Source organism: Ixodes scapularis, unplaced genomic scaffold, assembly GCF_016920785.2.
Source record: "Ixodes scapularis isolate PalLabHiFi unplaced genomic scaffold, ASM1692078v2 PGA_scaffold8__174_contigs__length_109621045, whole genome shotgun sequence".
NCBI lineage: Eukaryota > Metazoa > Arthropoda > Arachnida > Ixodida > Ixodidae > Ixodes > Ixodes scapularis.
Genome location: NW_024609883.1, coordinates 79,895,747 through 79,916,534, shown reverse-complemented (window position 1 = coordinate 79,916,534; position 20,788 = coordinate 79,895,747). Strand labels below are relative to the sequence as shown.

The following is a 20,788-nucleotide window of genomic DNA, read 5'->3' as shown; positions in this document are numbered from 1 at the left end:
ATTTTTATTGGGAGTATGTTGTATGTTGCTGCATGGAAATTTATATTGTTTCTACGAAACATAGTGCCATATTTTCCAGTCTATAGTCTACACTCGGTATATAGACGCTTGGCACCCGCTCTAAATTAGAGCCACTGTAACTGACTTTCCCATATCTCGCCGAGAGGGAGTGCCAAAGAAACTAGTGGTGACAAGTCAAAACAGCCTGCATTGGTAAAAGGAACCCTGTAGTGTCTAGAAAGGCATCGAGTTCTTGTATGACCGCAGTGGTGATGGGAAGCAACTTAAAGGGACCATGAAATTACCTTTTTACTTTTGCCAATTCACTTTCACATTAAACCTTCAATGTTCACTGCACGCCGAACAGGCATCCGTTTGGTTGATTAACTTCTACACAATAAATTATTGAAAGTTTGAGTTTTTCTTCCTCTCCAAGTCGCCTCAAAACAAACATCGCAGCTGAGCGAAATTCAATTAGATGTGTTGCACTACAGCGACAGCATGGGACTGGTCCCATACAATGGTACGAAGCGCAGCAGGTCATCAGCACGGCAGGCGCTTCTTCGCCGTCAGCCGTTTCCGCGGTATCTCTAAAGGGATGCGCTGTCACTCATTGGCGTGGCAGAAAGTGCAGAGAGTTTTTTCTGGGCTCAGGCTTTATTAACTTTTACTTTGTCAGGATAGGCTCGCAGGACAGAGTGGATGAAAAGAGAAAAGAACATTTCTGATGTCTTGGGGTGCCACCACAACATCGCCGCACAAGTAGATGGATCTTCCCTTCTAGGCCGTGCTGGGTTATCATCGTCTAGCGACGAAAATTCAGTCAAGGATAGCACTCTACGCAGAACGATGCTCTTCCACTACGCCGACCTTGTCAACCATCACCACTGACGCCTTGTTTCTCTAGCAGAGAGCAACTGCGCAGGCACGGCCTTATTTTACCGCACAATAGATGGCGCACAACTCCTAGCATTATAAAATTTAGCAATTTCCATCACATTGCTAATTATTCAACAAAATATGCATCAGAATATCCTTTAACAAAGCTTTTAATAAACATTAGCTGGCTATTTATTGTTTATGATCGCGGTGCTGGTGAGGTAGGCTCTTATCCAATAGGCGACGTATAGATTTGGCTGACGTGCCGTGGCACCCGTGGATACATCGCAGTGAAAAGGCAGAGAGCTTTTGAAGGAAAGAAGGCGCAAAACAGGCCGGTTTTGTTTTGGAAGTTTTATAGCGAAGAATTTTTTGGCTCTCTGTTCTTGTGTTTTTTGTTTTTTTTTACACCCTTAACGACGTGCGGTGGATGAAAGTTGATTTCAAATTCATTTAATGGTCCCTTTAAGTAAAAGGAAACTGAAAGTGAAGGTCAGCTATGGCCATGTCATGCACGTCTGCTGTAAATGGTGTATAGTCCTTGGAGAAAAATTCAGGCTGAAAATCTGCTTTGTTGTGGCGAGTTCAGCTGGTAGATCTGGACCACTTCCCAAAATCCTCGAGGGAGGAGAAAATCTGTTACGTGGAGCATCCTCAAAATCGACCAGCCATAGGTATACCCCCACAGTTTTGGAGCGGCCCTACTGACGTGCACCGAAGACGGAGGAACGTTTTTTTGCAATATTTCATGGCTGCTGTTCGCGTAGCTGCAGCCTCAGTTCTCTGATGAATCACTTTCATACAGCAGCAGCAAAGCCGCACGCAAGTTCAGTGCAGATGCTCTTTCACACAACAACCCAGACACATGTCTGGCAGGACCAACAGGACGAGTGAGCGGAGCTTTAGTGACCTTGTCTCAAGAGGGATTTCTGCGTCTGGGTTGTTGTGTGAAATAGCTTCTGTGCCAGACTTGCGTGCGGCGTTGCTGCTGCTTTGTGAAAGTGACTCATAAAAGAACTGAGGCAGCGGCTTGGTGAGTGGCAGCCGCAGAATATTGCGAAAAATCGTTTCTCCGTCTTTGGTGCGTGTCGGTTGGGCCGCTCCAAAGCTGTGGCAAATGCAGCCTGATGGTGGCCAACTTGATTCGAGTCCATGAGTTTAAGATGCGCACTTCAAAAGGAGGTCTTTAGAGCGCGTCAAGTCTGACAGCTGAATTCACCATTAGACATTATAGACAAGGGATATTTGTGGACATGTACCCCTCTCATCGGTCAATACCAGAGCTTCTAAAGATTTATCTTGACACGCATTGGTTGCTTGGGGGCACCCAGGCAAACCGTGTGCCACTTGCAACATATCAAAAGACTTGGCGATGCATTGAGTTTGATTTTGCGGTTCTTACTTAACGTCCCTGCATAAAATATTGTGAACACGGCAATCTGATTGGAGCAGTCTGGAGGTAACAAACAATCTAATCCGCAACTGAAGATAGTCTGCACAGCATAAAGTATGCATGAGCCTTTAGACATGTATAGTCTAGAAAATATGGCAGTGTTTATCAGAGGTGGAAGCATCTGATTAACCTTTTATGAATTATTTTTAAGGACGTCATTGCCCGAAGAAGCCAGGCCAAGAGAGGAAGCCGGCCCTCTGCCCCACCAAACTCTCTGTCCTGAAAAGTGAGTAGTATTTTTATTGCACTTCACAGCTGTAGCTGTTCACTTTTTTTTGTTTGCATTGAATTTGAGCTGCTTTCTTTTATGTAAGCTTAACTGCACACAGAAAAGTATTAAAAGCCATTGCAGTTTATTATGTGGCATATCTTTACAATACTAATATGCTTATGCAATGAAACATTGCGTTTCCACAATGGGCACCATTATTTGCCTAGGTCGATAGGAGCTTTTTCCGGTGTCTTTCCTTGCTGTTGCTATGACTTTCCTGTCAGCAGGTCATGCCATTGAAATAATCAGCCTCTGGGTGATGTAGTGCAGCACAGCTGCATTGATGGGGCCTGTGCTCAAGCAGAGCCTAGGTGCTTTCTTAAAATCTATCTTTATGTCACACTTCAAAGATAAATTCCACCAGCCAGTTTTGCAAGTCCACCACTGCTGTGATGCATTACAGGAACTTTATTCTTTCCACACGCGTGACAAGTCATGAGCGTGAAGCATGCACCTAAGAGTTTGAGAGATTGGTCTATTGTATTGTCATGATGTCATACTTGAACGGCTTCATGCCACCTTGTACTTCAACATCTTTGTGCTACCAAACAGCAGTCTTAAGCAGCAGACTGTTCTTTGAAAAGCAGAGTCGTGGTTGCTAGATTGTAGCTGCTATTTCATTATAGTAGTCAATCTTCACTCATTTTATTGCTTTATACTCAAGTTTTCTGATGCAACGGTTTTGAGCCAAGTACCTTACTTTTTCATGCAGATGTCTACGTGGCTCGCCTTGTGAACAAAGGCATGCCGGAGAGGTTTGCCAAGGCCGGAGCCAAGGATGTCACCAGATTTATTAATGAAAAAATCACTGAGCTGAGGAGGCTTGACTCTAGGAGGTGCGTTATGTTTGTTTCATTTCTTCTCAAGGCAACATTCATCTTTTTCTTTTTAGCAGGCTTTCTTGGCAAATGCTGTAACTGTGTGGTATATGTGTATAGTTACAGCATATTAGCTGTAACCTCTTGCAGCGGAGAATGCCTCAGTGGTTCATAGGAAACAACTAGTCGTTGAGTATCCAAAATATGGAATCAGACTTAGTCAACATGGTAGCAGTTATTCTTTGCAACCACCAGAATTTACCCATTGATTATGAATGTACTACACATACTGCCGAATGCTCTCCTTCAGGCAAAATAGAATTTTTATGGATCCATATTTCTGACTACCGTAGAATACCGTGCATCCACCCATTCTGCACTAAGCGCCCACCCCCAAAATATGAAACATCTGAAAAAATATGCACAGTACATATATATGTAAAATTGATGACCTCACATCTTCAAATTTTGAGTGGGCGCTTGCTGGGCATTCTACGGCAGTCCAAAATGCTGCCTGCAAATCCTTGTCGGGCGGCTTTGGCCGCCTTTTGCTGCAGCATCGAAGACTTGATTATAAATAAATGAAGTCAGGTTTTATGGAGGGAAAACATTATTGTTCTTTATCGCAAGCTAAATATGAACACTTATATCCCATTAAGTAATTTAACCTATATTGGTGTTTCTAGGAAAGCTGCACAGGAAAAGTTTGACCTGGAGGGAGGTGTGGAACCGGAGGGCAACGCCTGAGCAACAGAGGAGGCCGAATGAGTTCATTTCAATAAAAATTTCAAAAATCATCTACTAGTGTTTCATTGTCTAGTTATCACAAGCCATAAGCAGTTTTCCCATGTGGTGGTGCTCAGTTAGTTCCAATTAGCAACACTCAATTGGGTTTTGACAATTGGAACCAATCAATATTTTTTTAATGAGGAGTCCAAAACTGCAAAACGATTTTCCCAATTGGTCGTGCCCAATTGGTTCCAATTGGCCATGCTCAATTGGGTTTTGACAATTGAAACCAATTGGGATTTTTTCAATGAGGAGTCCGAAATCACAAATGGTTTTCCCAATTGGTCATGCCCAATTGGTTCCAATTGGCATGACCAATTGGTCATGCTCAATTGGTTTTCGACAATTGGAACCAATTGGGATTTTTCAATGAGGAGTCCGAAATCACAAACGGTTTTCCCCATTGGTTCCAATTGTCAGAAATCAATTGGACCCAATGGTTATTTTTACCTGGGTCTTCAACTCTTGCATAATTAGTTTAATCAAAATAATAATAATAATAATAATAATAATAATGCTCTATTCATATTCCGGGAGGTTGACCCAAGCACCAGGCATACAGGGCCGCATAAAGGCAGTGCTGCACATCCAACAAGGACTTGCGTGCCCAACCTAGAGCCCAGTGATGATGATGATGACGATGTGTGTGATAAATAAGATGATAATGGGATGGTAAAGAGGGTGAAAAGCGTTTAGCCTAGCAGCGGTTTTCGCGACGGTAGTCTTCGCTGGGCCACCATGGCCCGCTGACTTCTAGCAGGCCGGTCTCGAGCGCCAGGCAATTTTTTTGTCGGGTTGGTAAGCTGTAGCAGATCCAAGTCTTTGGCTATAAAGAACATTCTCAAAGCGCTCGTTTGACGTCTGTGCTTGTCCGCAGACGGACGGGGCGTCCGCTGCCCTGATTATGTCGGAGGAGAAGGCCCTGGCCATGGGACTTAAGCCCAAGGCATACCTGCGGAGCTTCGTGTATGTCGCCCAAGACCCCAAGGACCAGCTGCTTCTCGGGTAAGTGACCGCGATCTCCACGAGGCTCCACCGTGGTTTTATTCGTGCTGGTCGGTCGTTTTGGAGGGATCATTTTAATAATTAATTGAGCCTTTTTTTTTAAAAAAAAAAAAGCTTTTTTAGGGAATTTTCAATTCCAAGTTTCCCCGCTAAATTAAGGGGTGAAAAAAATTAGGAGTGTGCTAAATTTCAGAGTGCAATCAAGAATGTTTTTTTTTTTTTTATTAAATGCTACTTTTATTTTTTGTGATATGCCAAGCTCATTTTCACATTGAGGGATAATGGAGCGTAAAAAACTGTCCTTCCCGATTAGCAACGTTCACTTATCTCCCTCTGTGGCTTGGTAACACCGATTCTGCCAAGGTCGTCATTGGCCATCGCCCTGCATTTACTAGAGGTGGGCTCTCTTTCGGCGTTTTTTTAAAGAATGGCAAATCATGCCAAAAATAGGGGGTGGGTTATCTTTCAAGGGTGGGGCATCTCCTGGGATATCACGGTAGTCGGAGAGTGAAGTGTGCAATTTTTGGCGGCCTGTCAGTGCTACATTAATTTCGAAGTGCTTAAACTAGCCCATCAGATTATTTTAGCTTAAAGGGAATCTGACAGGGTATTTATGCTTTGCTTAGATTTTTATTTGTACTTGACATATGAGAGCACTACTACCCAGAACACAACTTGCAGCTCGAAATTTGTTTTCTTTCTGCTCAAAAACCGTTGGTCTAGAACTGGCTGGCTTGAGTCGCGCTCACTCTCTTCTCCGTGGTCACGTGCCCTTTTTCTGTGATTTAGACACGACCACCAAAGATAACCAAAGTTGTGGATCATCAAAGGCACACACTCAATATTAAGAATGGAAAAGAAATATGATACCCATTTTTTGTGGCTTCTAAAAAGCCGCAGATTTGTTGATTGAAGAAAAAAAAAGTTGCACAGCCACGCAACTTCCGCCAACTGTCTCCTTCTCTATATTTCTGCTCCCTCCCCAGTCCAGTTTTGGTTTTGAGCGATTGCATTTTTTTACTTTATTAAAAATATGTGATGCTATAGCAAAATATTGATTGGGTGGTCTTCTGACACCATAATGAATCAACTGGTAAAAAAATAAAACAAAAATTTGGGGGGGGGGGGTGTCAGTGTCCCTTAAAATGTAGCCACCACTCGGATAGTCCAAATACAGTGAAAGCTGCACATGACATTCAGCCTCGTGCATTTTCTATATTTGACAGAGTATTTGGTCAGTCTTTTACATTTGTATTTGATTTATATATCAGAAAATATTGATATTTTCACATTTCAGAAGTGTGTAATTTTTTTTTTTCACAGTCCCGCCTATGCAACCCCGGCAGTGCTTGCTAGGGAGGGGCTCAAGATGTCCGACATCGACGTCTTCGAATACCACGAGGCGTTTGCCGTGAGTTTGCGCCCTCTGTTCGGACAAAATACTTGCAGCTGTCTTATTCATTTGCATGATGTCATGAAACTAAATTCAACAACTGACAAGCCATTTTTTTTTTTTGTGCATGTGGTTAAAATTGGGGCCCTTACTCTATGCTGCCATCTTTGTTTTGGTCTTACTAATAGAAAACTATTGCCTCTAATTTCAGTCTCAAAATAGTCTTGTTATCAGACACAAAGTAAAATTAGCGGTGAAGTTAGTACGGTGTCTAAAACACATTTCCAACTACTACATTAAACGCCTTGTACGGCCACACGTGGAAGTGGCCTTAAGTCCCAGGAGGCAGCACACCACGCCACACGTCGCAATCCCGACAGCCGATTATAAAAGCGCCTGTCAAGCAAGCAAGCAGACTTGCGTCGCCGTCGTAGCATCCCAACCCGTGGCTGATAAGGGGCTTCCTTAGACTGGCCGTCTGCAGAGCAACCTACAACGGAACTGCCTTCTGATGTATTCACCCCTCGTGCTGTACCACCGCCAGGTTTGCATTGAACGGCCGTATCGCAGTCTCAACGTTACCAGCCCAAAATCATGGGGATAAAATAATGATTCGGTAAACGCACAATTTGGAGACGCGATTTAGGCACCATAGTCCTGTGCGGAACGCAAGTTTGTCTGCTTCTTGCGCAAGAGTCGCTAGAAGCAGACGAGGGATAGTGAGTAGACTTCAATGTTGGCTGCCTTGAGGTCTACCTACTATCCTTTCGATCGGAGTCAATCTGAGCTCAGCATTCCGACGTCACCGCAACGCCTGCTCCAGAAGCAGACAAACTTGCACTCCGCATGGTCGCCGACAGGCTGAGAGCAGCAGAGCATCGCTTTTGGACGTCCGGCTTCCAGTGCACGCTTGTTGCCTTCACCGCAATGTGGAAAAGTGTGCACGGTCGAGGTTCGCGAGGCACCAAAGCAATATCAAAGGTCGGAAGCGCGTTATGGAGGCGGAACAACTGGAGCACCTCCCCGCCGTTCTCATTCTGTCGGTAACCGTAGTTCCTCAATTTTTAATGATCTTAGCAGAATTTATGGTAAGGTGTGGTTTCATGCAGGCCCCCGCTCTTGCTGTGCGAGACTGATTTGGAAGTCACCACTGGCGGTGTTCGCTCTGCTTTTCGACGAGATGTGTACAGGCTTTGTGTTTCCTGCTATACAGTATTCTAAAGATATTCCTTTTATACTTAATATGTCAAAGTTGATTCTTGGTTTTGTGTCTGTTGTATGGCAATGACATACCATCACTAGCCCATGGGGTATTAGAAAAATAAGTGCACAACTCTCTTTTTGTTGAAAAACTGACGGAGAAGAGTTTGTGAGTCTAGCAGTCAGACTGACATGCCCCAGTCTCTCTAGCACCTAACATTTCTGCGACCTCTTTTTATTTTTTTTCTTGTAACAGGGACAAATTTTGGCCAACCTGAAGGCCATGGACTCCGATTACTTTGCACAGACTTACATGGGAAAAACTGCCAAGGTGAGCATCGTTCCTGGGGTGGTGACATTTCAGTGGAACCTCGTTGACATGTGATCATTCTAGATCGTCGCATGTTTTCCCAGATCACATGTTTCCGTAGCCCCTGTGAAAAAAATGCATCACCGGTGTTCTACTTTACTTCAACACGGTGCAGAGTGTAAGGTGCTCCCACTGTACGAGTGCACACAGAACCTTCCTCTGTACACTCATGCGCACAAGAAGGTTCTTCCTGTGTGCATGATGATGTCATTGTGTCATTTGACGTCGCTGTCCTTCATGACGGTTCTTTGCAACTGTCTCCTCATAGAATTCGACCAATTAAACACATTCTGCGTTCAAATGCTGGGGCATGAAGCAGTGTTGCCGCGCACATTGCAAGGACCTGTTTTGCATCGCACCCTCATGGCCATTGCACGCAGGTCGGCACGCTGCCCATGGAGAAGCTCAACACCTGGGGTGGATCCCTTTCGCTGGGCCACCCGTTCGCTGCAACGGGAGTGCGTCTGGTGACCACCGTGGCCAACCGACTCATCAAGGAGGACAAACAGATCGGCCTTACGGCCGCCTGCGCTGCCGGCGGTCACGTGAGTTGTCCGCATTCTCCTCGCTCCTTCCTCGGCAGGGCTCTTTTGGCCAAGTAGCGCAACGTTTCGTAGCTCTATTATGCCGAGCATGGGTGCATGCATGAATTACCAAAGGCTCTTTGATACTTCATGTGCGACCAACTGAATTTGGGAGTTTATTGGTGAAACTCCTAAAGGTTGTTTTAAGCTTTCCAAACAACGAGCATGAATAAGCGAGGATTTTGAAATACTTCTCCATTCCCGACACGATTACTTGCCCCAACGAGGTTGAGATGCTTTCAGTGCCCGCCAAATTGGAGCAGCCGTTAGGGACCTTCCCTCGTCTGGCCGACGCCAGTTTACCGAAACCGGCGTTAACAAACCCATAGCAAACCTACGTCGATGAGAACAGTGGTGCCTAGGGACGCCATAACCTCTCATGTGACTACAGTAATGGAGTGAAGCAAACAGGACAAAAGGAAACGCATCACAAGGCCTGGCCACGACTGCTTCCTTTGACGACTGCACAAAAGTATAATACTATATATCTGGGGAAATTGTGGTTATTCGGTGTCTACACTTCGGTTGCTTTGCAAGTCGATACTCCCAAAAAAGCCTGCACCTTAATATGAGCCCAATGCCTGCTGCTCCGAGTTAATTTTCCAAGCATGGGATGTTCACAGGACATTGCATATTTTTAGAAAAGCGAATAGAGGTTGATATATTGTTCCATTTTGTTTCAGGGCCATGCCATGATTGTGGAGAGGTACCCCAGCAAATGAGAGGCCTTCTTTTGTCTTCTTGACAGCATGTTAACACAAGCGTATGGCTTTCTTTTTTTTTTTTTTTTTCAGAACCAGTTTAATAAAGTGTACATATTGTAGAGGTACTCTTTTTTTTCTGGGTTTGCTTTGCAAAAAAGACGCTCCACAGATCGCTACAATATTTTGTTTTTAAGCTTAAGCAATAATATAAAGCCTAAAACATATTTGTGCACACTATGACTAGGAAACATAGGTGCTGCTTGTGCATACACTAAAACACTTCATTAACAAATTCCACGATACAGACGGAAAGATCAGGACATACAAAACCGAAAGACGTCTACCAAGTAGTGCTGTGTCTGTGCTATCTTAGGAAATGGAAGCACAAAAGATACCTAGTACTACAGCAATCCCTCAATTAACTTGATAATATTTTGTGCACTGAAGATGTCGCATCAAGTTGGGCTTCATGGCCTTTTGCCTTGACCTCCTTCCTGGATGTATTATCAAGTATGAATGGAATGTAAACAGCACAGTGCGTGACCTATAATACATGCTGCGCTACCTAGAGGGCAACTAGGAAGTGGTAAAACTATGGGGATGGAAAAGGGGCTGCGGGGGCTCGCATCTACTCCAATGTGCATACCCTCGTAGCCCCTCCCTCCACTTCGCAGTTTTATCAGTTCCTAGTTGCCTCTAGGTTGCGTAGTATGAAGTATTGAAGGCCACGTGCTAGTATGGCCTTCGATCAGTCATTTTCAGGCCAGTAGTAGGCCTGAAAATGAACTCAACAAATTAAAAGGCCATTATAACAAGAAAAAGTACTTCTCAGCGTTGGGGTTTCTGACAGAGTTCAAGCGCAACTCTAGGTCTCTGGTGCAATACTGTCGACTGCGTGCACCAGGACCGCAACAGAAAATTGCTTCTCAACTAGCCTTTGTTACCCACCAGCGTCGCTTCAAGTTGAAAGCCAGTTCATTGGCCAACACTAGCATTCCTTTGTAATTCAGCAGTCTTGTCTAATATTACAACCAGAGTAAACCAAAGAAATTATTAGCTGTGGTTATTGTATGTCTCGTACAGTAGTATACCCATCCATTGGACGAAGTGTTGAAGTGAAATTATGGAGAGAAAATAAAATATTGACTCTATTTTCGCTCTAATAAAAATGCTTTAGCCTGCAAACAGCAAGAGCGCCGTGTCTTTGCTTGTGTGCTTAATTTCCTGTCATAATGGCTTTGTACTGTGTTCTTCATGGCCATGTGAAGAGCAGCCATTGGTCATGCCGTTACAAGCCTATTCAGTTATACATGATGGGGAAAACAGCTCAGAAAACACGGACTACGAAGAGGAACACACACGACAGGACAATGCTGTACTCGCAAGTACAGCATTGTCCTGTCATGTGTGTGTTCCGCTTCATAGTCCGTGTTTTCTGAGCTGTTTTCCCCATCATGTATAACGTCAACCAACTGGCCCAGTTCTCCACCTTATTAAAGTCTATTCAGCTTGCATGTGTTTTATAGCAAAACAATTTCTTTGCTCTTAAGAGAGAGACTTTGCGGTGATGTCATTCCCTCCGTTTCATTATCACAGTTCCCAGACTTGTAACTCATGCTGGTGCTGCCTGTGTGCCATGTTGTCTTTAAATCAAAAGTGTATCAAATAGACGTGCCTGAAAAATCAAAAGAAAAGGTTCCAGAAATAGAGGTCCCATCCCTGATCATCATGCGTGGATGGTCCACCAAGAAAGACTCCAGCCTCCAATTGATCCATGTCAGGTAAGTCTTCTTCTGTGAGCTCTGGGGCTTGCAGCGCTCAACTGCAGTATGTGACATCTTGCAAATATCTTGGTCATGGTGATGATATCTGGGCACAGGAGGCAAGGACACGGTAGAGGTAAATAGACAGTGCAGCACTTGTCCTGTCCGTTTTCTTCTACTGTGGCCTTATCTCCTACGCGCTCTTTATCACCATGTTTAATGCATACCAACTCACCAAACTCACCACTTTGCTAAATATCTTGGTGTTCACATAACTTCTAACTTGTTATGGAAAACTACTGATCACATTATTGCTAATGCGAATTCTATGCTTGGGTACCTGAAACAAAATTTCACCTTGGTTCCTATGTCATTAAAAATACTTTTGTATAAAAAAACTAGTTTGATCAAAGCTTGAAGGTGCAGCATCATTCTGGGACCCCGGCCACAACACACCGGTGACTAACCTCGAAGTGCTGCAAAATCGCGTTGCACATTTTTTTATATGCTGTAACTATCACTGCTCCGCTATAGTCGCTGACTGGTTAAGAGTAAAGTGGAAGCTCCTCCCACCTCTTCCCCTTTTGGCGGGAAGAGTGGAAACAGGTGGAAGAGCCTCCACCACCTCCACTTTACTCTTAAAAGCCACTTTATTTTTTCCTCTCCTTTGCTTACATCATAATGAATCTGTTGAGGACTTTTCTACAAAATTTATCATTAAACACTTCTTTGCACGAGTTGGTTATAATTTTAAAGTCTGCATACCTCATTGTCAAACATAAGCATACATACATACCAAGCCAAGCATACCAAGTATGTTAACCGATGGGAACCGAATCCAGCACCTCCGGTAGTCGTACCACCTTTGCTAACATGCTGGATTAGTTATTTCCTAACAAATTACTTACCGTAATATCCCGAGTCATCGCCCATCCCCGAGCCATCGCCCACCCCATTTTTTGGGCCAATATCGATTTCCGAAAAAACACCGAGTCATCGCCCACCCCTTCAAATACAACAGCGCGGACTCTGCGATCCGCGAACACTCATTCTACCCGAATGACGCGGCCGCGGACCTTACAGTTGGAGGACATCCGTGACAAAGTAAAACGAAGGAGGGAAAGACACTTCTTTTTGTTTACGCATTTCCTCCGTGAGCGACCCCAAAGTGGTCGTGTATCCGTGCGAAAAGAAAACGATGGAGATAACAAAATAAGAGTTTGTTAATGTAACCGCGGAGTGTCAGGTCAAAGTCTGTCTCCGCCGAAATAAGGTCACCGCGAACCCGCTCCTTCTTCCCGCCCGTCGCGACCGCGGTTGTGCAATATTTTAGGCAAAGCCAAAGCGTAAATAAAGCTTTGCTGGAACGTCCTACACAGACGTTTGCAGAGCGTCCCAACCGTGCATTCATAGCCCGCCGTGCATGGACGCACGTATGTACGCACCAAACAAGAAAGTTGCGCAAGAGCTTGCAATTGACAAGGCGCCCGACTTGGCCCGACGCCAAAGTATTTGCCAACGCGACCGCCGGCTTTCCCGCTTTCCCAGCATTGCTCTTGGTAGCTTCTTTGGACCGCTCGCTCGCTGGCTCGCTCGTTGCGCCTGGTCGGTTTTTCTATTTTCTTGTAGACTTTTCTTTCTTTTTTTTTTTTTTTTTTTTACTAACTAGGAGAACATAATGGTGACATTCTTTCACGGAACAAACGTTTGCGCTATATGCAGATCGGCGGTGTTTCTAGCGCGTATGCAAGCAACGGACTTGCGGATCTAATTCAAGCCCCGAGCAGGGCGCCCCTAGCGGCAAACGGGTCCGTTGCATCGGGCATCTTCTGCCAGTCGCTGCTAGGGATGTCGCGAACCACCCTAGGTTCGATTTCGAAAGGTTTCGATATTTGCGAAGCGAACTGAGGTTCGATTTCGAAAAATTTCGATATTTTCGTACCGACCGAGGTTCGATTTCGAAAAATTCGCAACTTTTGTCCACAGCGGAGTTTCGAATTCGAAAATTTCGAAGCTGTCACGGTTTCTAAAATTTCGAATTCGAATATTTCGAATATTTTTTTACTTCAGGTTCGATAAATTCGAAGATTTCGAAATTCTTTGTAAAAAAAATTCGAAAACTTCGAACGCTTCGAATTTTTATAGACATGAAGTTCGAACAATTCGAAGATTTCGAATTTCTTTTGGCATAAAGTTCGAAAAGTTCGAAAGTTTCGATTCTCTTTTAACGCTAAATTCAAAAAAAAAAAAAAAAACTTTGAAGATTTTGAATTTTTTTAAATCCAAGTTTTCAAAGTTTGAAGTCCGATTTTCAAGTTTTTCTACAGTTTCAGTTTCAAATAACGTTTTCACGACTCACTTGTTTTCACAAAATCAAGTTTAGAAAAGTTAGGGTGTGATATCTAGATTCTGCGAAGTTGGTAAGGCAATTAAATGAGACGACGAGTGTCCCGGACGTGCTAGAATATTTGCCAGTGCAGAATTGTGACCGCCAGCCCCCCGGGGGGGGGGGGGGGGGGGGGGGGGGGGGGGGGTCTTTATCACGCAGTAGTGATTGCACGAACACACTGTTTTACGAGACTCATCCAGTTCGAAACGGCCAGGGGCGAGCAGGAGGTTGAGGCTCAGAGAAACCTTGAAGCGACCTGGCAAACTAGCTCGCCACCCCTTGCACGCTGGTAGTAATCCGATCCGATGAAGTTTATAATTGTACTGGAGGTTTATTTTCTGGGACGGAAGAATCGCCTCGCAAAAAGCACAAAAGCCGACACAACTCGAGGTCGAGGAGCGTTCTACCATACAAGTGGCGTCGGAAGAGGAAAAACGGGGGGAAAGAGGGTAGCGGGGGGGGGGGGGGGGGGGGGGGGGGGGCTTCAGCCTCCTTCTCCCCCTTGCAGGTATTTCGGACTGTTAAAGAAAACAATACCGGGAAAGAGGGGCGTGGTCGAGCTTATTTTAATCTGAAATTATTTATGCATATGTATAGCTACTGTCGCTCTTCACTGCATAAAAGGTTGCGTAGATGGTCATTGTTAGAAACTCGTTGTCAGAAGGCACTGCTCGTCACATGCTTAGTGGTTCGGAAGTTCAAAGCTGTCTTTTCGACCTAAACACCTGTGCCGATAGTAACAAAAGAAGAAAAAAAAGAATAAATGCGGGAATAAAAAGCAGGAGAAAAAAAAACTATCAAGAATTCGTCGGAAGTGTTCTATTCTTGCATATTCAGAGGTTCAGAACTTCGAAACAAGTTTCTTTTACCAAAATGTGTACAGGCTAAAAGAAACACGTCCCAGGAACGTGAAGCGAAAAAAAAAAATTTTTCTTTTAATGAGGTGCTGAACTTGAACAATACTAGAAATCTTCTGCCATGAGTTAATTTATTCCTTAACGTGAAAAAACAATAAATATATTATTTTGTATTCTGCAGATGGCAATGATATGTACTGTCTGTGGTGTTAATTTAAATGCGATACCTCAAACAACTTAGACGAAAATAAATATCAAGTTTAGGTCATAATTGCATGCAGATACATGTTTGGACATTTCTTCGAAACTCACGTTGAATAACAATAATCACATCTTAAGACGGCACTTACCTACGCTATACATAGATCATTCTTAAAAAAAAAAGTATAACATAGCTACCATAAATAGCTCCGGCTGCAGCGTGCTTCTAATCTGGCACAAACGATAATCGTCAAAAACCCGTCGTCCGTCCTCGCCCCTTCGGGGATTTATTTCTTTAAACCTAAGCATGCCAGAACATTGAAATAAATGACATTGTCTTTCGTAAGGAACGCAGCACCGCGTGTAAAAGTTCGAGAAAAAAAATTACGAATGTACCCCACTACTTGAAATCAAATGAAACCGTCCGCCGGTCTTTCGAAGTTCGACGAACGTCGAACTTTTACCCTATAAGTTCGAAGTTCGTCGAACTTCTGACTTTTCAAAATTCGAAAGTTCGAAACTTTTCGAATTTTCTTGATAAATAAGTTCGAAAGTTCGAAATTTATCAAATTTTTTGGTCAGTCAAGTTCGAAAGTTCGACAAGCATCGAACCTTGCAGCGCAATAAGTTCGAAAGTTCGAAAAAGATCGAATTTTTTAGCGTAATAAGTTCGACGGTTCGAAAAGCGTCGAACTTCTTAGCTTAACAAGTTCGAAAATTCGACCTCCGTCGAATTTTACGATATAGACAATTCGAAAAATCGAAATCTTTCGACCTTTCGAACCGCTTGATTCGATCATCGAAACTTCGATTCGAAAAAAGTTCGCGGCATCCCTAGTCGCTGCATTGGTTGTGCGTTGCAGTCCTTGGTTGTAGTGGGTTAGCGCTGTAATTTCTGAGATGACTATTCCGCACCAAGAAAGCCGCAACAATTGCTGCGTGGTCGGCAAGATCGCGCACGGCACGAAGTTCTATATCGTCCCTTCGAAGCCGTACGAGGCGGAGTACTGCGCGACCTGGGGGGCTATGTTGCGCTTTTTGGACTCCCAGGAGACTTGGAAGAGGGAAGTGACGTCAACGACACAGCAAACGCAGATTGGATGTTGACAGAAGAAAACGAAATCAACACCCAATCTGCGTTTGCTGTGTCGTTGACGTCACTTCCCTCTCCCTAGTCTCCTGGAAGTCCAAAAAGCGCAACATAGCCCCCCTGGGTTCGACTTGTGCGTCCATACAGGTTAGTGGTGTTTCTTACCTTCCAGTTCGCGCTTTGCTTAAGCTGCTGACGAATAATACAATTAACTTTTTTTTCTCTTCTAGCGATGATAGAACAGCATCGACACCGACGGCAAACTCTAAAGTATGCAGCAAATACTTCACCGGAATCGAGAAGCAGAATGCGGTCGCCCTCCTAAGCCTATCCTTGGATGTTTCCATCAGCCTACAGGAAGATAGTAAAGAGAATCGCGGAACGGCGCGAAAAAAAATCGCCCAGTTATTGTCAAGCTGATTCAGAAATAAACGTACATAATTACCGCAGTCCACTCAACGCCAACTAAATTTTTTTGCGGGAGGGCTTAATTTTGTTTGCAGAGTACGGCGCTCCATGACATCCACTTGTCCGTCGAAACGGACCTCCTTCACGTCGTACACGCGGCCAGATTCATGAAACAGTTTTTTCTTCGTCATATTGGCATTACGGAAGAAGCTTTCTGGATTCGTAACCGCCTTAAACTGCTTAAACCCCGTCGTAATCACCCCGGCAACCCCGGGAACACTGTCCGCTGTGCTGTTAATCGCCACTGCTTCCCCCCGATGATTCTGCACCGGTTACCGAAGAAGCTTTCCGGATTCGTAGTCGCCCACTGTCCTCTGTACTGTTCGTTGCTATTACTTCGCGATGATTCTGAGCCGGCGGCACCGGCTTCCGAAGGAACTTTCCGAACTCGTAAGTGCCTTAAATTCCGTCGTAATCACGACGGGGACGCTGTCGGCCGTGCTGTTCGTCGCCATTGCTGCCCGATGCTCCTGCGGCGGCTACCGCCAGGTCGCGGCGAACAATAGGCGACCGCCGCGACACGGCCGGCTTGCTCGCTTCCTATAGTAAAATATTCTTTCGTGAGCATTCTTTTCTTTAAAACAATGAAACTAAATAGAGTTTTGAGTTTGATGTATCTCTTGTGCATCAGCGCTAGATACGCAAAGAAAAATAGGCGTTTTTTTCCGCTTTTTTTTTTTTCAAGTGTTTGTGCTCACCCACCGAGACATGGCCCACCCCACTTTTTTAACGAATTTCAGGCGGTAGGGGGGTGGGCGATGACTCGGGATATTACGGTACTTTGTTTGCATTCTTATTGTTTTTTGCATGTGAATTTGTATGCCCTTCTCATCTGTAATGCCCTATGGGCCCTGAAGTTACTGAAATAAATACTCGCGGACGCGTGTAGCGCGTCCGCGAGAACGTTTGGTACTAGCTGTTGTGTGATCGGTTGCAGTTTACGCGAGGCACCGCGCGACGCAACATCACCGGAATTTCCATTTATTCACGGTGCAATGTTATCAAAATGTCGCACCAGCTGACGTTGTAAATTCGAATCGCGTCGCGTGATCGTCCGCGCAATTTTTGGAGTGCATAGCTGGCTGGCATTACCGAAGTGAAGACTTGGGGCACAGCTGTGATCGCACTCAAGCTACGCGAGCACAGCTGTGATCGGCGCTCAACATAGAGATCATATGGCGCTCAATGTGCGCGGGCGCACGGGAACAACCCATAGCTTTGGCATCATTGCCAAGAAATGTTGTCAGTTGTAGCTGGAGCAAAAGCTGGAGATAACGATGGATGAATCTCGTTGCGGTACTTGAAAATGCCGCCAATGTCAGCCATGCCGGCCATCAAGTATCACGTGATAATTTCAACTTCCGGTTTAGGATCTTCACTTCCGTCCGCCATTGCTTTTGTCCCACCGTCGCTGTGGTCCGCTGTCGTCGATTTGTTGCCGTTCAATGTAGCGCCCACGACAACTGGCGACTGGTTGCTGCGCGCTTGGTAGCAAGAATCAGCCTGAAGATGGGAAAAAACACTTTACAATTCCATGCGTAAGAGAAAAAAAAAAAAGTGTTGCACCGGATAGGAAGACCAAACTTCGCACCGGACGTCAGACTGCGAGGTAAGACAACATTACATAAGTAAAATCACCGAGAGGCCTGTATCGATTGTGTTGATATGTGTACGCATCTCAATACAATCAATGCAGCTGGCAAAGCTGCGTCCTGCGAGCAGCATCTTCGTTTCTGTTCCTTTTGCACGGGAAGTTTGAAGACTGCCGGGGGGTTTTGGTTGATACGTTTGAATGCTCACCTCGAACTAGGCCGATCCATGACGATAGAAAGGACGGACTATTCGGCTGAAACGTTGCGACGGTCGTGCATCCGCCACAACGTCGATATGAGGGGTCTATTTCCGTTAGTGCGCATCGAATTGGGGGACCCAACACTGCCTAGACCAACGTTGACCTAGACATCGCGTGACGTCAAGCGATGTGTCCGGCTTCTCCAATCTTCCTCTCCACATCGCGTGACGTCAAGCAACGTGTCCGGCTTCTCCGGTCATCTCGACTAGGCTGGACGATGCCGAGCCACCGGGCAAGTTCTAGCCTGTTTGCCCGCAATAAGATTATATGGTTTACGTGACGGGATAATGGGTCGGTGCTGTGTACCAGGGTGTCGCGGAAATTACGACAACGGGCCCAAGGTTCGAGTGTTCTCGTTTCCGTCAGATGAATCTCTCAAAGCCAAGTGGCTGAGATCAATTCCTCGCAAAGATTTCGTGCCAACCAAGCACTCGAGGGTAAGTTGAGCTGTTGTGCCGCATTATCCTGACAAATAATCATAATTTTAAGGAATGCTACGTGCAGAGGTGTAGTATGCCATCTGTACATCGGATGGCGCTGCGTTAGTGTGTGTAGTTGCAACGAGATGGCGCCACGTGCCCGACAGTGGTAGAGTGCCTTCATACACACACGCGCTTTTGCTTGAGTGGTGACATCTCGGCCATTTTTCCACCCAATCGTTTTTTCTATGCATTTTGAAGTGCGCACAATCCGGTGTCACTCAGCACGAGCGCGTAGCTTTGCCTAATGCATAGACGCCATTTTACCGCCCAAGTCACGCACCAAGTGCGCGAGAGCGTCACGCGCTGGCACATTCAGGGCAACAATGGATGTCTTCACCCTGAGACAGACAGACATGTAGGCACCCTAGACAGTGGCATATGCTGTCTCTGGATGCATGTAGATATTGTAAATAGAGTTCGAAACTCTACCTTTACCTGGTGTGCCCGCTTGGGTTTCGCGCTAGCGACCACTTTGCGTCCCAAGCGCCATGCAATGTGAGCCTTTGCAATCTCTTCACAGGCCTTCTGAGGCACTGTCTTTCCCGTAGCTTTCATGTCTCTTTACACCCCTTTCATAGTGGCATCCACAACCACTGCATTTTGGCGACGTGGTGTTCTTTTTTCGTTTTTCTATTTGCACCCTCGTAAGGTTCAAATCGGACTCGGTGACGGAAATGAGTAATGGCAGCATGTATAGTTTTCTCCTTTGTGTGATAGGTAATATTGTAGCGCTCAAAAGGTGAGATCCTTTTTGAATATTTGCATCCACCATACCCTTTCCATATAGAATCTAGTACATGTCAATACTGTCGACGCATAGCCGCACTCAGTGTTCCATTTTGAACGTCACTATGGTGAGGCATAATGCCATCTTTTGTTTGTTTGTTTTTCGAACACTGTACGACTGTTCGAATGGTTCTTTTCTTTTTACGCATGTAGTGCGCACAGCACAAAAGCGTCCATCTCTTTTCCATGATTCAGGAAACTGTTCTCGTTTTCATTTGGGGTGAAATTTTTGTCTATGTTTGAAACATTGTCTTGCAACGGTAATGGGTGGCGACGGCTTCCTTCCCGATGCCATTATTATTTCTTCCCACGCCAGGTGCCCCTGCGCAGCCTTAGCTAAGTTGGAAAACATTGCTTTTCAATTATCTTGTGTTCATAGAGGCCGATAAAAGCTCTCCAAAGTGCAAGCGCGCACTACTGTGGTCCTTGCTTGGCTTGGAATGCCAACGAAGTTAAAAACATATCCTTCAACAGCCCCCGCCTAGAGTGCGGCCGTTTCTGAATTTGACAAGCTCGTAGCAGCACTTGATAAGCATTTTGCTGCCATAGCTAACGTTGTCGTCGAACGAAGGCAATTTCTCACCCGCATCCAGTCCTTGGGAGAGAGCGTCCTCGACTGCCTGGTGCACTCAGGCAACTCAGTTCTCTGTGATTTTAGAGAGACCCTTGAAACCTGCATTGCAGAAGTCTTTTTGGCTGGGTCAACCTCATTGGAAGTACAAGATCGGGTAATCCTAGAGTCTTTGGGAGCTGGACAACCTAGCCTTGAACGCGTTATGTTTCTGGCACAGCAGTTCGAGCAGGCGTCTCGAGATTGCAATCGGTACCGGCGACTTTCTTCCAGTTTTCCGCGTTCTGGAACATTGCACGCCGTTGAGGCCATACAAAGAGCTCCCGTTCGGCGTGAACAAGATGGCTGACATTCAAATTCAGTCATTGGACGTGAGCAAAAAAAGCAGCGTTATTGTTGGGTAATAATACCAATGGAATTAAGTTTATACTCCGCCAGATGAGCATTTATATAGCATCGAGTGTTAGTAAGGTATTTAATATGTACACAGAGCTTAGAACGTCCAGGTCATTGCATGTTTTGCGGGGGTTCGTCATCGTCTTTGCTTTAGTGACCTCTCATGCTCAGCAGGATTCTATAACACTAGACCTAGACAAGTTAAGGAACCGGTGAACAAGTGTGTGCCATTAAGTAAAACTGTACGAGTTAGGATCGCAAACTCGGTTGCAAATCCCCCAATTGGCACCTGGCTAAATGTTTCATGAAATGCCCGTGACACTGATAGTAGTTGATAAAGACAATATCTAGTAACACTAATTCAATAAACAATGCTCTACTATAACTTGAAGCAAATAAACCTCAATAATGAATGGCTTAAAAATGGACTGGTAACATTTTATGCGACCCAAAATCATTGCCTTTTT

General features: G+C 45.1%; 2 protein-coding genes across 3 annotated transcripts in view; both read left to right on the top strand.

Annotated features, from left to right (window-relative positions):
* Positions 1 to 9,585, top strand: part of LOC120836359 (trifunctional enzyme subunit beta, mitochondrial) — a 60,693-nt gene extending 51,108 nt beyond the window's left edge. Inside the window, exons 10-14 of the mRNA XM_040205186.3 lie at positions 5,088 to 5,215; positions 6,539 to 6,626; positions 8,065 to 8,139; positions 8,559 to 8,723; positions 9,446 to 9,585. Coding sequence (XP_040061120.1) covers positions 5,088 to 5,215; positions 6,539 to 6,626; positions 8,065 to 8,139; positions 8,559 to 8,723; positions 9,446 to 9,484 — 495 coding nt within the window. The 3' untranslated portion in view covers positions 9,485 to 9,585. The remainder of the gene's footprint in view (positions 1 to 5,087; positions 5,216 to 6,538; positions 6,627 to 8,064; positions 8,140 to 8,558; positions 8,724 to 9,445) is intronic.
* An 8,042-nt stretch (positions 9,586 to 17,627) lies between these two features.
* The window catches only part of LOC8052274, a 28,037-nt gene continuing 24,876 nt past the window's right edge, over positions 17,628 to 20,788 (top strand). The window contains exon 1 of one of the 2 annotated variants that reach the window (XM_040498990.2): positions 17,628 to 17,843. The gene's annotated coding sequence lies outside the window, so the exon portion shown is untranslated. The remainder of the gene's footprint in view (positions 17,844 to 20,788) is intronic. The other variant, XM_040205185.3, reaches the window with a different exon arrangement.